This window comes from Bos taurus, chromosome 28 (genome assembly GCF_002263795.3).
Source record: "Bos taurus isolate L1 Dominette 01449 registration number 42190680 breed Hereford chromosome 28, ARS-UCD2.0, whole genome shotgun sequence".
In the NCBI taxonomy this organism is placed as follows: Eukaryota; Metazoa; Chordata; class Mammalia; order Artiodactyla; family Bovidae; genus Bos; species Bos taurus.
In genome coordinates, this window is record NC_037355.1 from 10,060,540 (window position 1) to 10,077,102 (window position 16,563).

At 37.4% G+C, this 16,563-nt stretch overlaps 1 protein-coding gene across 7 annotated transcripts in view; it reads left to right on the forward strand.

Moving 5' to 3' along the window:
• The window catches only part of RYR2 (ryanodine receptor 2), an 827,636-nt gene that overhangs the window by 369,192 nt on the left and 441,881 nt on the right, over nt 1-16,563 (forward strand). For all 7 annotated transcript variants that reach the window (XM_059882653.1, XM_059882647.1, XM_059882648.1 and 4 more), the window contains one exon: nt 15,580-15,654. In XM_059882653.1, the coding sequence (XP_059738636.1) occupies nt 15,580-15,654 (75 nt within the window). The remainder of the gene's footprint in view (nt 1-15,579; nt 15,655-16,563) is intronic.

Consider the following 16,563-nt stretch of genomic DNA (forward strand, 5'->3'; position numbering starts at 1 on the left):
GAAAGATGATGCTGTGAAAGTGCTGCACTCAATATGCCAGCAAATTTGGAAGACTCAGCAGTGGCCACAGGAGTGTAAAAGGTCAGTTTTCATTCCAATCCCAAAGAAAGGCAATGCCAAAGAGTGCTCATATTACTGCACAATTGCACTCATCTCACACCCTAGCAAAGTAACGCTCAAAATTCTCCAAGCCAGGCTTCACCAGTACATGATTCTTGAACTTCCAGATGCTCATGCTGGATCTAGAAAAGGCAGAGGAACCAGAGATCACATGGGCAACATCTGCTGTATCATCAAAAAAGCAAGAGAGTTCTAGAAAAACATCTGCTTTATTGATTACACGAAAACCTTTGTGTGTATCACAACAAACTGTGGAAAATTCTTCAAGAGATGGGAATACCAGACCACCTTACCTGTCTTATGAGAAATCTATATGCAGGTCAAGCAGCAATAGTTAGAACCGGACATGGAGCAATGGACTAGTTCCAAGTTGGGAAAGGAGTACAAGAAGGTTGTATATTGTCACCCTGCTTATTTAACTTCTATGCAGACTACATCATGGGAAATGCTGGCCTGGATGAAACACAAGCTGTAATCAAGTCTGCTGGGAGAAGTATCAATAATCTCAGACACACAAATGACACCACTGTTATGGCTGAAAGTGAAGAAGAAGTAAAGAGCCTCTTGATGAAAGGGAAAGAGGAGAGTGAAAAGCTGGCTTAAAATTCAACATTCAAGAAACTAAGATCATTTTCACCCAGTCCCATCACTTCATGGCAACTAGATGGGGAAACAATGGAATCAGTGACAGAATTTATTTTTTTGAGCTCCAAAATCACTGCAAATGGTTACTGCAGCCATGAAATTAAAAGACAGTTTCTCCTTGGAAAAAAGCTATGTCTGATCTAGACAGCATGCTAAAAAGCAGATACATTACTTTGCCGACAAAGGTCTGTCTAGTCAAAGCTATTTTTCCAGTAGTCATGTGTGGATGTGAGAATTGTACTATAAAGAGAGCCGAGCGCAGAAGAATTGATGCTTTTGAACTGTGGTGTTGGAGAAGACTTTTGAGAGTCTCTTGGACTGCAAGGAGATCCAACCAGTCCATCCTAAAGGAAATCAGTCCTGAATATTCCTTGGAAGGACTGATGCTGAAGTTGAAACTCCAGTACTTTGGCTACCTGATGTGAAGAACTGCCTCATTGGAAAAGACTCTGATGCTGGGAAAGATTGAAGTCAGGAAGGAGCAGAAGATGAGATGAGATGGTTGGATGGCATCACCAACTCGATGGAAATGAGTTTGAGCAAGCTCTGGGAGTTGGTGATGGACTGTGAAGCCTGGCATGCTACAGTTCATGGGGTCACAAAGAGTCATACACAACTGAGCAATTGAACTGAACTGATACACAATTATATTCTGTTATTAAAGTTTAATAACTAATGTCACATATAGTTTGTTATGAGTAGTTGAATTGATTAAGGAGATCACTGTAAATTACAGTTAGTTCTGAGCCATTTAGGACCATTTTTGGTTGTAAATCCTTGTTAGTAAGTAAATTTCTCTATCTGCTCATGCCTTGTTCCACTGACAGTTTTTGAATATACATAACACAACTCTTACTTGTAACAATTTAAGATGCAATTCAGTGACGAGTACTGCAGTTCTAAATACTGATGCATTGATCTTTTATATTATCTTTACAATTTTTCAAGTATGTTGATTTACATTGTTGTGTTAATTTCAGGGATACAGCACAGTGGTTCAGTTATACATATATATGTTCTTTTGCATATTCTTTTCCATCATTATTTATCACAGGAATTGCAATATAGTTCCCTATACCATTCATTAGGATCTTGGCGTTTACCCATCCTATATATATTAGTTTGCCTCTGCTGATCCAAAACTCCCAATCCTTCCATCTGTTACCCTCCCCACTTTGGCAGTCACAAATCTGTTCTGTATCTGATGGATAAATCCTATTCACATTTAAATTTGTATATGTATGTTGTTTCCTGTGCATTCTCATGGGAGTTTTAATCAGAGTCCTAGAACGAAGAGCATATATTGTCCCATTCAATTAAGTGTAATTGAATTGGAGAATGAGGCCTACCAAAGTTAAAAAAAAAAAATATATATATATATATAGTTTGTTTGTTTGTTTGTTTCCCCATGCTTCCTGTTCATGTTGCTTTTATGGATTGAATATTGACATGTTTGCAAAATAAACCATCACTGTGGTTTTATTTTAAATTTCTTGAGAATTTTTCAGAAAGATACATGGCTCTAAAACTACCAGTATCCAACTTGTCTGAACAACAAGAGTCATAAAAGTATCATCAATGAGAGTTGGGAGCATTCAGGTGAAAGGGAGGAATGCAATGAAGATTAACTGTAGAATTGTAGTTTCTTAGTTCTTCAAACTCTTCAAATAGTGAGATAGAATAAATTAAGGATGAACAATTTCAGGTGCTTGGCAAGAGATTTGTCAGATGCAACACAGTTTTTAATTATTGCTTTTAAAGTAAGATTTCATTCTTGAGGCTTGAAATTTGATTGCCAGTTTTTATTTCAAGCATGAAATCTTTTACATGAGGATATTTTCTATTCTAGATTCTGTCTCTGGATTGTACCTTATTTACTTCTGTCCATTTTTTATGTGAATATAATGTCAACAAACGCATTTCTTTTATGTGTACACACTTTTACTAATGGTTTAAATATGCACTCTCTGAATTATGTCATACTTTTAAATGAATAGATTTTAAAAGGGATCAGTTAGGAGAATATTATTCAGAATTATTGTTTGGTATCTCTAATGTGCAAACCATTGTTAGGGGAACTCTTTTTTGCAAAGTATTATTAATATGTTAAAACATGTTTTACCACATAGCTCATAAGTAGTTTTATTCACTCAATAAAAATTTGTGAAAAGACTGCCATGTTCTGGGTGCTGGGGTTATAATAGTATCTAAAAGATACCAAGTCACTTTTCTCAAGGAGTTTACATCCTAGTGGGGATATTTGACAATAAAAGCTTAAAATGCTGGTCTATAAATGCACACACGTATACATGCGTGCATAGATAAAGCACACCCAGTGATGTGTGTGGTCTTGGGGTTGAGGGGAGAGAGAGGGAGGGTGAAAGAGAGGTTGTCTTGTTTCCATCTTACCAGGCATCACTGTTGGCATGTGATACTTGCTCTGTCCTCTTGCTCTCAAATGCAGAACTGTTAAGTCATTGTTTCTGACAATGTCTGGAGATAAATGCTACATTTGCATTCCAGAAGTGACTCGGCAGGCAAAAGCCTTGCTGTGTGTATGCATGAGAATATTTTTACCTTCATGCCCCTTTTAATATATGACCTAATGAGCTTTACTTGGTAAATAATTGATTAAGGCATGAGATGGGTGTGATCTAATGAATTAAATGTCTCTCTGGCTTAGCAGAAGATGTGTGGTTTATATCTGAGTACACAATTGGATGACTAATATCCTGCAGGGTATGTATGTCCTCAGTCACTACCTTGGAGCAAGCTTCCAAAGCTGCTCTGTTTTGCTCCAAAATGATCAGGTTATCACACAAGAACTTTTCTTTCTTCTCTACTCCTTCATGTCCTGTGCATACCTCTTTAGCCTTGGTCTGGAAATAAGACAGGTTTGTCAAATAGTTTTACTAGAAGAGTAAGCACATGAAGGGGAGCTGTTCTCGATTCTTTGTCTCTTCTCCACAGAAAGAACTTCAGTCTTTCAACTAAACTTACCCTCCCTGCTGATTGCGGAGAGCAACCTGATCTTGCTTTGGCCTGTCATCCTTTAGGAGCCTGACTTGGTCTAGGGTCAAACTCTCAGAGAATGACTGGGCTAGAAGACAGTATTTACAAAAACACAGGCTTTGGTATTTCCCTGGCGGTCCAGAGGTTAAGACTTCGGCTTCAAATGCAGGACGTGGGTTCTATCCCTTGTCAGGGGCTAAGATACCACAGGCTGCAGAGCACCAAAAAAATTTTTTTTAATTCTTTAAAATAATTAAAAATACAGACTTTGAAGGCAAAGGATTGAAAATATAAATATTGGAGCCATTCGATTTCAGTAAAAATTAAAAAGCAATTGAAGTGTTTTCACTGAAAGTGAGTGAATTGCAGGAGACAATAGATTAAACATCAACATTGAGAAAAAAAGAGAAATCTCCCAGTTATTTTCTCAGTGAAAATTTAAGACCATTTTCACTGGTTCACATTTAGTTTTTTAACTTAATCCAGGTGTAAGCAATATCTTTCAGGAAGAAAAGAAAAGACAAGCTTCCTCTTCTTTTTAGTTTCCACGACTTTGTGGTTGTATTTTATTCTGTATAGACCGAAAAGTAAAGGTGGCAGAGTGTATTTTGTTATTTTCCTGCTCCAGTTGTATTTATATGATTCTTTTAATATGGAATCAGAGTGTAAGGATGTTACTGTTTTTAATCCACAATAATTCATTTACATTTTATATAGATGCGTTATGTCAAAACATGACCTTTCTGCTTGTAAAACAACTTCAATAGAAATCTCACAAACTCAGCCTTGAGTAAATATGCAATACTTCTTTAAGTGCTGTATAGGCATATACTTCTTGATTTCTCTGTTAGATGAAGAGAATCTTGACAGCTTGCCTTAGCACTTGCCTGGGGCTGAGCTGATCAGCCAAACACTCTCATAGGCACATACATAGTAGATGGGGTCCAAGCAGAAATTCTACTGACGTAATATATAATTATCTTTTAATCGTAGATCTGTCTTTCAGTCACTTTGACTCAATTCTTTTAATGTTTATTGAGGGCTTGTAGGTTCTAGGCATTTGGTGTGTGTGTGCTGACTATATAAAATGAGATTGTAGGAGATTGTGGAAAATATATCTTTTTAAAAATTTTTTCAGGCAAGGCTTTATTGGGGCCTCTGCAGTAGCAGGAGGAAACAAGAGCAAGTAACAGTTTCCCTTGTTTGCTTCGTTGTTGGGAGGTGGTCTGGCTTATTCCTTACACGGGGTGAGGTTAGAGGTATGTCCAGGGCTCCGGTCAAAAGAGGGTGGCTTAGGTTGGAAAACATATCTTACTATTTTACCCACTGAGGAAGCTCAGGCAAGGAGGAATCTTTGTTGCCCTTGATTTTAAGGTGATAGTTTTGTTAGCCTATAAGTAAATAAACTTTTCTTCCCAATAATTACTTTGAAATTGCCATTCAAATAGTGTCAGCTCTCAGTGGAAATTGTGTGTGAGTGATTTGCCTGTTTTTCAAGGATTCATAGATGAATCCTCAGTATCTAGGGTCTGGTAGTACATTACTACACGGAACTTAATTTGGTTGAAGATGTGTTGGTAGTAGAATTGTCTTGTCTTTAACTGCCCCAGATAAGTGCCCTGTGTCACATACTGTCCTTATTGGTGTGTGTGTGTTCATCTCTTCTGTTTAGTTTTCATCCAGGATTGTATTATTCATTCTTTACCCCTTTTATGTAGTTCTGTGTATATGGGAGTCTGCACACAAGTGCTGATGATCTTGTATTTGTGAAAGTAAAAAATTGGATAAAAAAAGTCACGCACTTTCTTGTAGGTTGTTTAAGAAGAGCAGTGGGATGCCTGCGTTGAGAACCACTCTGATTAACTTAGGAGGGTTTGATGCCCTCATTTGTATGATTTTGGTGACTCCTAAAAGATTATTATCCACTTGCAATTCCAGGAGGGGAAGAAATGCCATCATAACTAAACCAGCCTACCAACCTGAGTGAATAGAACGCTATTTTGAGGACAATGAGTCCCACATCCTTGGCTAAGAGGAAGCATCTGAACTTCACATCACCCTACAGGGAAGAATCCTTGTTCCTATAGCATGAATCTGAGGCTTAAAGACAGTGATTAAAAAAAAATAGTGGGGGGGTTTGTGGGTATTTTGACAATCTGATGTATCTTATAGCTTCTTCAGAGAAAATTCATATACTTGCCAGCATGCAGAACTTTTGCCTGTGAGGTAATTTTTGTGATGTTAGTTTATGTTTTCTCCTGGTACTTTTTCCATGATTTTTTCCCACTGAAGCAACTAGCAGTCCCAGTGCACTTTTCTTCTCAGGGAAGATTTGAGAGTTGGCAGAAAGCTTAAGTTTTCTACAAGGTACTACCCTTCCTGACTTTTATTCCCTAAAGACTAAATCAAAAGAAGTCATTATGCTTAGTGTCTTACACACAAGGGAGAACAGGAAAAGAAGAGAAGAAGGGATTTTTCCCTTGACTCAAGACACTTAGATGAAGCAAGTGGATATCCATATGCCCACACCCAAAATGAACCACAGTCCAAACCTCACACTTGATATGAAATCTAATTAAAATGGATCATGGGCATAAATGTAAAACATAGACCATTTAGGAAAAAATCTTGTACATATTTTGCTATATACCTAAGAAATGAACATTTTCTTTTTGGTTGATATATAAATGTCTTGTGTTTCAATTTCAAATTCCTGTTGTTCATCGTTGGTATGTAAGAAGTCCAGTTTGTGCCTTAATTTTGTATCCTTCATTTTTCCTGTAATTGCTGCTTAGTTGCAGGAGTTTTATTTTTGTTGTTGTTGATTCTCTAAAACTTTCTATGTAGACAATCATGTCATCTAATAACAAAAACAGTTTAAAATTTTCCTTTCGAATCCACGTAACTTTTCTTTTCTTTTCTTCTCTTATTGCATTAGCTGGAACTTCTAGTACAGTGTTGAAAAGGAATGATAAGAGGGGAAATTCTTGCCTTGTTCTTGATCCTAGGGGGAAATAATCTAGTTTCTTACCATTAGATCAGTTCAGTTCAGTTGCTCAGTAGTGTCCGACTCTTTGCGACCCCATGAATCGCAGCACGCCAGGCCTCCCTGTCCATCATCAGCTCCCGGAGTTCACTCAAACTCACATCCATCGAGTCGGTGATACCATCCAGCCATCTCATCCTCTGTCGTCCCCTTCTCCTCCTGCCCCCAATCCCTCCCAGCATCAGGGTCTTTTCCAATGAGTCAACACTTCACATGAGATGGCCAAAGTATTGGAGTTTCAGCTGTAGCATCAGTCCTTCCAATGAACACACAGAACTGATCTCCTTTAGGGTGGACTTGTTGGATCTCCTTGCAGTCCAAGGGACTCTCAAGAGTCTTTTCCAACATCACAGTTCAAAAGCTTCAATTCTTCAGCACTCAGCTTTCTTCACAGTCCAACTCTCACATCCATACATGACCACTGGAAAAACCATAGGCTTAACTAGACGGACCTTTGTTGGCAAAGTAATATCTCTTTTTGAATATGCTGTCTAGGTTGGTCATAAGTTTCCTTCTAAGGAGTAAGCGTCTTTTAATTTCATGGCTGCAGTCACCATCTGCAGTGATTTTGGAGCCCCAAAAAACAAAGTCTGACACTGTTTCCACTGTTTCCCCATCTATTTGCCATGATGTGATAGCACCAGATGCCATGATCTTCGTTTTCTGAATGTTGAGCTTTAAGCCAACTTTTTCACTCTCCTCTTTCACTTTCATCAAGAGGCTTTTGAGTTCCTTTTCACTTCCTGCCATAAGGGTGGTGTCATCTGCATATCTGAGGTGATTGATATTTCTCCCGGCAGTCTTGATTCCAGCTTGTGCTTCTTCCAGCCCAGCGTTTCTCATGATGTACTCTGCATACAAATTAAATAAGCAATATACAGCCTTGACATACTCCTTTTCCTATTTGGAACCAGTCTGTTGTTCCATGTCCAGTTCTAACTGTTGCTTCCTGACCTGCATATAGGTTTCTCAAGAGGCAGGTCAGGTGGTCTTACTTACCATTAAGTAAGATGTTAATTGTATGTAATCTCTATCAAGTTGAGGAAGTTCCCTTCTGTTCCTAGTTGACAGAGGTTTCATTGTGAATGGATGTTGGATTCTCTCAAATTCCTTTTGCATTTGTTCATGGAACTGTATTGTTTTTTATTCTTTAGCCTGTGGCTGTGATGGATTGTATGAATATTCAATGATATTTTAAATTTGTAAACTTTTGTGTTAAAGGGAGAAAAGCAATCATTTTAGCTACATGCTTATATTAAAGCAGTACATCTCTTTTGACCTAAAACATAGTGCTAGTTCCTGTGGATACCAACTGTGTCTTTTAAAATCTATTTTGTTAGCATTAAAAAAATCATTTTTTAAAAGAAGTTAATTCTGTGGTCTGTCATTCATTTATTGAACATTAAGCTTGGAAAAATGAAGAATTCTGCTATTTGTTCTTACTGTCCTGCATTGTGGTAACTAAAATTCAGTGATAATGACTTTTTTTGTCCCTACTAAATTCTACATAAACATATCATAAACATTTGAAATGGCAACACAATCTTTGGAAGTCATTAAACTGCTCTTCTCTATTTTTAATTTGTGTAACTGATTCATTATCAAAATTGATTGTGACTGAGTAAATTATTTTTTTTGTTCTTCTTTTGTTGTTGAGGATTTGTTACACACTCCAGCCTCTATTAAGAGAAAAATGAAACCAAAGTGTGTTCAAAAATAGAACTCTAATAGCAACATTTCTTATCCCCACGCTTTAAGGTCATATGGTAAATGTTAAGAAAAAAGAAGTTCAGTTGGAAGAAAAAAGGTTATGTCTGTGGTATTGTAGTAATAATTGACTATAAGTTGTTCAGTGTTAAAATAATATACTAAATTTAGGGCTTCCCTGTGTTGAAGAAACAAAGGTAAATTGAAAACAACCTAACTGCTGTTTTTGTAATTCAGGCAGAAGATAGTACTATTGCTCATACTTTACTGATTAAACAGAAATTTTTAGGGGGATAATTCAAGTGCTCTGAAACACTGTGAATTTATCCATCATTATCATGGAGAGGAAAGAAGGAATCCCTTGCAATGTGGATATTAATTCCAGACTTAGAAATGTAGACAGATAAATTGGATTTTCTTTCAGTTATTGTGATGTTTAATTTTATGTGGAAAATTCTGAAAGAGATGGGAATATCAGACTACCTGACCTGCCTCTTGAGAAATCTGTATGCAGGTCAGAAAGCAACAGTTAGAAATGGACATGGAATTACAGACGGGTTCCAAATAGGAAAAGGATTATGTCAAGGCTGTATATTGTCACCCTGCTTATTTAACTTATATGCAGAGTACATCATGAGAAACACTGAGCTGGATGAAGAACAAGCTGGAATCAAGAATGCTGGGAGAAATATCAATCACCTCAGATATGCAGATGACACCACCCTTATGGCAGAAAGTGAAGAAGAACTAAAGAGCCTCTTGATGAAAGTGAAAGAGGAGATTGAAAAGGTTGGCTTAAAGCTCAACATTCAGAAAACAAAGATCATGGCATCCAGTCCCATCACTTCATGGCAAATAGATGGAGAAACAGTGGAAACAATGTCAGACTTTATTTTGCAGGGCTCCAAAATCACTGCAGATGATGACTGCAGCCATGAAATTAAAAGACACTTAATCTTTGGAAGAAAAGTTATGACCATCCTAGACAGCATATTAAAAAGCAAAGCTAGTCAAGGCTATTGCTTTTCCAGTGGTCATGTATGGATGTGAAAGTTGGTCTATAAAGAAAGCTGAGTACTGAAGAATTGAAACTTTTGAACTGTGGTGTTGGAGAAGACTCTTGAGAGTCCCTTGGACTGCAAGGAGATCCAACTAGTCCATCCTAAAGGAAATCATTCCTGAATGTTCATTGGAAGGACTGATGTTGAACCTGAAACTCCAATACTTTGGCCACCTGATGTGAAGAGCTGACTCATTTGAAAAGACCCTGATGCTGGGAAGGATTGAAGTCAGGAGGAAAAGGGGATGACAGAGGATGAGATGGTTGGATGGCATCACTGACTCAATGGACATGAGTTTGGATAAACTCCGTGAGTTGGTGATGGACACGGAGGCCTGCCGTGCTGTAGTCTATGGTGTTGCAAAGAGTCGGACACGACTGAGCAACTGAACTGAACTGAATTTTATGTGTCAACTTGAGTGGGTCACCAAGTACCTAAATATTTGATCAAACTATTTGATCAAATTATTCTGGGTGTTTCATGAGAGTGTTTTTAGATGAGTTTAACATTAAAATTTTCAGAAGAGTAAAACTGCCTTCCCTTATGTGGGTAGTCCTAATCTAATCAGGCAAAGACCTGAATAGAACAGAAAGGCTGACTCTTTATTAATCAGAGGGAACTCTTTCTGCTTACTGTCTTTGAGCTGAGACATCAATATTATCCTCCCTTTGAACAGAATTGAGATCTGAACCTGTGATCTTTGGACTAAGACTACGCCATTGGCTTTGCTGGTTCTCAGACATGGACTGGAACTTAAATCATCAGCTCTTCTCAGTCTCCAGCATGCTTATCTTAAAACTTGTCAGCCTCCATAATTGCATGAACAGTCTCCTTATAGTAAACTCTTTATATAAAATTATATGTATATATAGGTGCATATCAGAGAAGGCAATGGCACCCCACTCCAGTACTCTTTCCTGGAAAATCCCATGAATGGAGGAGCCTGGTGGGCTACAGTCCATGGGGTCGCTAAGAGTCGGACACGACTGAGCGACTTCACTTTCGCTTTTCACTTTCATGCATTGGAGAAGGAAATGGCAACCCACTCCAGTGTTCTTGCCTGGAGAAGCCCAGGGACGGGGGAGCCTGGTGAGCTGCCGTCTATGGGGTCGCACAGAGTTGGACACGATGGAAGTGACTTAGCAGCAGCAGCATAGGTGCATATATTTATACGCACATACATATATGCATACATATGTACATATGAGCATATATATATATATATATATATATATGAATAATTCTATTTCTCTGAAGAACCCTGACTAAAACAATTACAAAAACTTTAGACCTTGAATTTCATATAGCTGCCTCTCTCTGAGATTAAAATTAACAATAATATGGGTATGATCATTTGGATTGGAGTCAGCAAACTCTTAACTTGTGGCTTAAATCTGGCCCACTACTTGTTTTTCTAAATAAAGTTTTATTGGAACATAGACCTGCACATAGACCTGTTGTGAAACACTGTGAATTTGTCTATCATTATCTTGGAGAGGAAAATAGGAATCCCTTGCAATGTGGATATTAATTATAGATATAGAAATATAGATAGATAAATTGAATTTTCTCTGAATTAGTTATTATGGTGTTTAATTTTGTGTGTCAACTTGTGTGGGTCACCAAGTACCCAAATATTTGATAAAACTATTTGATCAAATTATTCTGGGTGTTTCTAGTTTCTCTGCAGAAGGGAGGGGTCTCTTTTCAGCCTTGAATCTTTTATTAACAATGTGTTTTATGATTCTGTGCTGAATACCACTAATTGGAATTGTGTATCCTGTAAAATTTTGGTATAAATACATTCTGATAAATGCCAAACTGTCAGGCTGTGAAGTCTTTGTAAGGACTTATGCTTTTATCTGTATGCTAATGCTAGATTTTTCTGGGGCTCAGACTCTGAAGTTGAGCTATCCTGACTGTCAAAGTGCCTGCTTTCTGCTGAGAAATAAGTGGTTTGACATCTGAGATAAGGCTTAAAGAGTATTCTATAGCTGAAAATACAAAAATAGCTCACTGCTTTCATTCAGTGAACAATATTATAACACTTATGAGAAGTGGAATTGATGACAGGAATAATTTGTCCTTATTAAAAGAATAACTTTAAAGGACTTCTTTGAGCAGTTTTATGTGATCAGCCTGAAATATGAGTTCATTAATGAAGTTTGTTATATTGGAGGATAATGTTTTTTGTAGGCCAAAATTTACAGCCTGAATCCTGGAATTTTTTAAAATGTTATTGAACAAGGCACATATTGTTGGTTAACAGGTGTGCATATTTTAAAAATTCCTATTCAGTGAAATTTCAGTGACTTCTGATTTATGAAGTAGAAGACTCTTTAAAAATTTTGTTACAAATAATATCATTGTCCAGTAGTTTTAACACTTTCTTTTTTCTCTTTATCTGTAACATTGTTTTGGTTCATTAGTTCAATAGAGTTAGTGAACAGAAAGCTGCACACATGCTTTTCCTTCTCTAATCTCTTCAGACAGTTCTTTGGTTTGTTGGATTTCATTATTTCTTCAATAATTAAGGATTGTAGGCTACAATCTCTAAAAGTTTACCCTTGCATCATAAATGTGTTATGAAGTTTTCTTTTATTAATTATATTCTAGTTAGGGTATAATTTCTATTTCCTCTCTGACCTTAAGTAATTTAGGAGAGTTTCTTATTTTCCTGAATTGTTCTTTTCTTCATCATTTTAGTATTTATTCCCAAATTTTATTTGTTATGATCAGAAAATATGTGAGTAAATAGCTACACTTAAAAAAAATCTTATAAAATTTTCTTATGGCCAAGTATGAGATCTTTATTAAAAGTCTGGGAGAATCCAAATGGCTGAGCTTGGGTCATAGCCCATGATCAAGGGAAGTGAAGTTTAACCTTTTTTGTTCCTTTTTTTCCCTTAAGTTTAACTTTTTAAACTTCCATAGAAGGAATAAAACTCTGCTTTCATCAAAAATCACATAGGGATGGACAGCCCAAACTTAGAAAGCGAGTTCAGGTGCTGAGTGGGAGACAGCATATGACTTGTTGAGGAGGGCATGCAAATTTGAGTCAGAGCAGAATTGCTGGGAAATAATGGAAAGGTGATTAAAGGTCAGTTTACTAGAGGGTCTCTTTCTCCATCCACTCTACACACAGTACTCAACCTTCCTTCCCAATAACATGGAACAGCTATTCAAAGATTATGGGCTGGGACTTCCCCAGTGGTCCAGTGGTTGAGACTTTGTGCTTCCAATGCAGGGAATGTGGGTTCTATCCCTGGTCAGGGAACTAAGATTTCTCATGCCATGTGACCAGAAAAGTTAAAAAATAAATAAATAAAGACTATGGGCTTGCTGATATATTCATGAATAAAATGATGTAATGTCTGTGAAAAAAAAAAAGTCTGGGAGAAACAAACATAATATTGTAAAGCTATTATCCTCCAATTAGAAACAAATTAAAAAAAAATCTATGTTTGTGTGTATCTATCACTATGTACAATATATATTGTACACAAATGCATGTGAACATATATCTATATTTTGTCATTCATTACCTTTCAAGTACATACCCAGAGATTCTAATTTAATGGTCTAAGAATTGTCTGGAGTTTTTAAAGCTTTCCATGTGATTATAACACACAACCAATACTAAGAATCACTATTCTAATGAAATAGTGGTTTTAGTCCAGTGATTCTCAGAGTGTGGACTGGCTGTACCAACATTGCCTGGGAACTTGTTAAAAATACAAATTATTGATCTTATTAAACTGGAAACTCTGGGGGCCCAGGAGTCTGTGTGTTTTTATATTTTTATCAGGTTATAATTGCTTTACACTGTTGTGTTAGTTTCTTTGGTACAGTGAAGTGAATCAGCAATCTGTATACACAGAATCCCTTCCCTCTTAAGCATCCCGCCACCTACCCCCATCCCACCCTTCTAGGTCATTACAGAGCACCAAGCTGAGCTTTCTGTGCTATACAGTAGCTTCCCACTTCCCACATCTATTTTACACGACAGTGTAGATAAAAAAGTGAAAGTGTTAGCTGCTCAGGCATGTCCAATTCTTTGGGACCCCGTGGATTGTAGCCCAGCAGCCTCCTCTGTCCATGGAATTCTCCCAGCAAGAATACTAGAATGTGTTGCCATTCCCTTCTCCAGGGGATCTTCCCAACCCAGGGATCAAACCCACATCTCCTGCATTGCAGGTGAATGAATGCTCTACTGTCTGAGCCACCAGGGAAGCCCATAGTATATATATGTCAGTGCTAATTCTCTCAATTTGCCCCACCCTCTCTTCCCCTTGTGTCCACATGTTTGTTTTCTATGTCGGTGTCAAATTCCTGCCCTGCAAGGTGATTTATTGGTAACGTTCTTCTAGAGTCCCGTATACCTGCCTTAATATACATATTGTTTTTCTGACTCACTTCACTCTGTGTGACAGACTCTAGGTCCCTCTACATCACTAAAAAAACTGACTCAATTTTGTTCCTTTGTATTGCTGAGTAATATTCCTTTGTATATATGTACCACAACTTCCTTATCCATTCATCTTTTGATGGACATTTAGGTTGCTTCCCTCCAGCAATCTGTATTTTAAAAAACTTGAAAGATGATTCCAGTATTCACTAAAGATTGAGAACTACTGATGTCTAACAGTGTTTTGACATTACGAGTCATCTTGGCCCCAGAAGACATTTCATCTTATCTGGAAGCATTTTAGATTGTCACAACTTGGGTGATCACATACAAATTGTAACTCAAGTTGTGGGTCCTGACTTGGATGGCTTGTGTTTGCATGTAGTTGATAGAGGCCAGGGATGTGTCAAATACCCTACTCCAGTGCACGGGATAGCCCCTCACAGCAGAGAATTACCCGGACCAAAGTGTCAGTAGTGCTACTTTGTAGAAACTGAGGTGGACAGTACTTTCCCAACTGTGGCTCCCTCTTACGACCAGCTGGGGATTCCAAATTTACTTTAATTTGGCCAGTGTTAAGGGCAATATGCCAGGATTTTAAAAGCTATCCCTATGATTATATTCACAACCACAATTGAAAATTGCTGCTGAGGACCCTGGTCACTGAGGTACCTAAGATTCTTAAGTTCTAATGGATGGATCAGGGTGATCTTGAGTTAATGTTACTATAAAAAGTTAAAAAGGAGTCATTATTACCTCCTGATGTGATGTAATAGGAAGGCAAACACCATTTTCTGAAGTGTTCTTGGCAAACTATTTCAATCTTGAACATGAGCCAGTTTCTAGGTTTTATAATCTAACTACCAACTTAGAGGCAGATGTTAAAAAAAACACTGTGAGGATGTCATCAGCAAAATCAGAAGGTAGAAAGTACTCCAGGACAAATGATACAGTTTTTCTTTCCAACAAATAAATAGTAATAAGGAAAAAAAAAGAGAACTGTTTTTTGTTGTCATTTAGTTGCTAAATTGTGTCTGACCCTTTGGTGACCCTGTGGACTGTAATTCACCTGGCTCCTCTGTCTATGGGGTTTCCCAGTCATGAAAAATAGAGTGGGTAGCCATTCCCTTCTCCAGGGGATCCTCCCGACACAGAGATCAAACTTGCATCTTCTGCTTGGCAGGTGGATTCTTTACCACCAAGCCACCTGGGAAGCTATAATATATTACCCTCAACAGCACTTAAACTCAGAACAGAGTATTTTTATAGATTTAAGTTTAATAGTGAAAGTATTCACTGGGAGAGAAAAAACAATGGCCAGGGTGAGGGAGAGAGGATGAATGGGATTACAGGGAGTAAAGGACAAAGAAATGTGTTTAAATCAATTGTTTATTCAGATCACTGTTATCACTGTTATTTATATTTCCAGCTATATTCTCTCCGACCAAAAAGTATAGCTTTCACTGTTTATCCAAAGCTTTCCCATTTACTTTCTTTCTTATTTGACTTGAAAAGTAGAATCTAAGAATATGACATTAAAATTGGGCTTTTTATATTCATATATATATTTTTTTTAACAGAACTGTTCATTACGAAGGTGGTGCTGTATCGGTTCACGCACGTTCCCTGTGGCGACTGGAGACACTAAGAGTTGCGTAAGTAGAACATCTGAATACATCCTGATGCTTTGGGTACAAAAGATTGGGCTGGCCAAAATGTTCGTTTGGGTTTTTCTGTAACATCTTATGGAAACGCCTCAGTGAACTTTTTGGCCAACCCCATATATCTAGTGGTCTTGAACTTTTCTTCAAAATGGTCATGCTAACAACAACACGTAGATGAAACACTCATTTTTTACCTTCCCCTGCAATTATTTACCTTTCACTAGCCTCCATTCACCAGGTAGTAAGCAATGGTTTTATACCATCTGCTTATTTTTAGCCTCATTTGGTTTTGTGTTATCGATTCATCCCAGTCTGTGCCTCTCCTGGCAGGAAGAGCTCCTAGTGCAGAGTGACGTAAGGTTTGGAATCAGGACAGATTGTTTGCAGGCCTGTCGCACATTTCAGATCCAGGCTTGATCTGAATCACATTTCAGATTACATTTCACATTTCAGATTACAAAGGCATATGTAAACCAGTGGCAACTTGAACCCAAATGAGGTGTGAGCGTCATCACTGGCAGTCACTATCTTTACTTAAAACTAGCTTGATAACTGAGTGAGAAATGTGAATTGAAAATAGACTCACTGTGTATTCATTATACAAATAATGATTATCTTTTTTTTTCTGGTGACTTCAAAAAGCTGTCCAGAGATTGACTTTTAGCTACTCTAAGTAAATGCAATACTGATGATAAAGGTGTCATTTTGAACTATTTTAAATAGAATTTAAATATCAATCAAATTAAAAGATTAGAAGGTCATTTTTGTCCAGAAAACAGAGTTTTCAATGCATTTGTTCCCTGTTATGTTACACTTTAAAAATTTATTGATTTAGGGTAATAGACTTCCATGGATGTGTGTAGGGAACTGTCTTATTATAGAATTGCTGCATTTTATTAA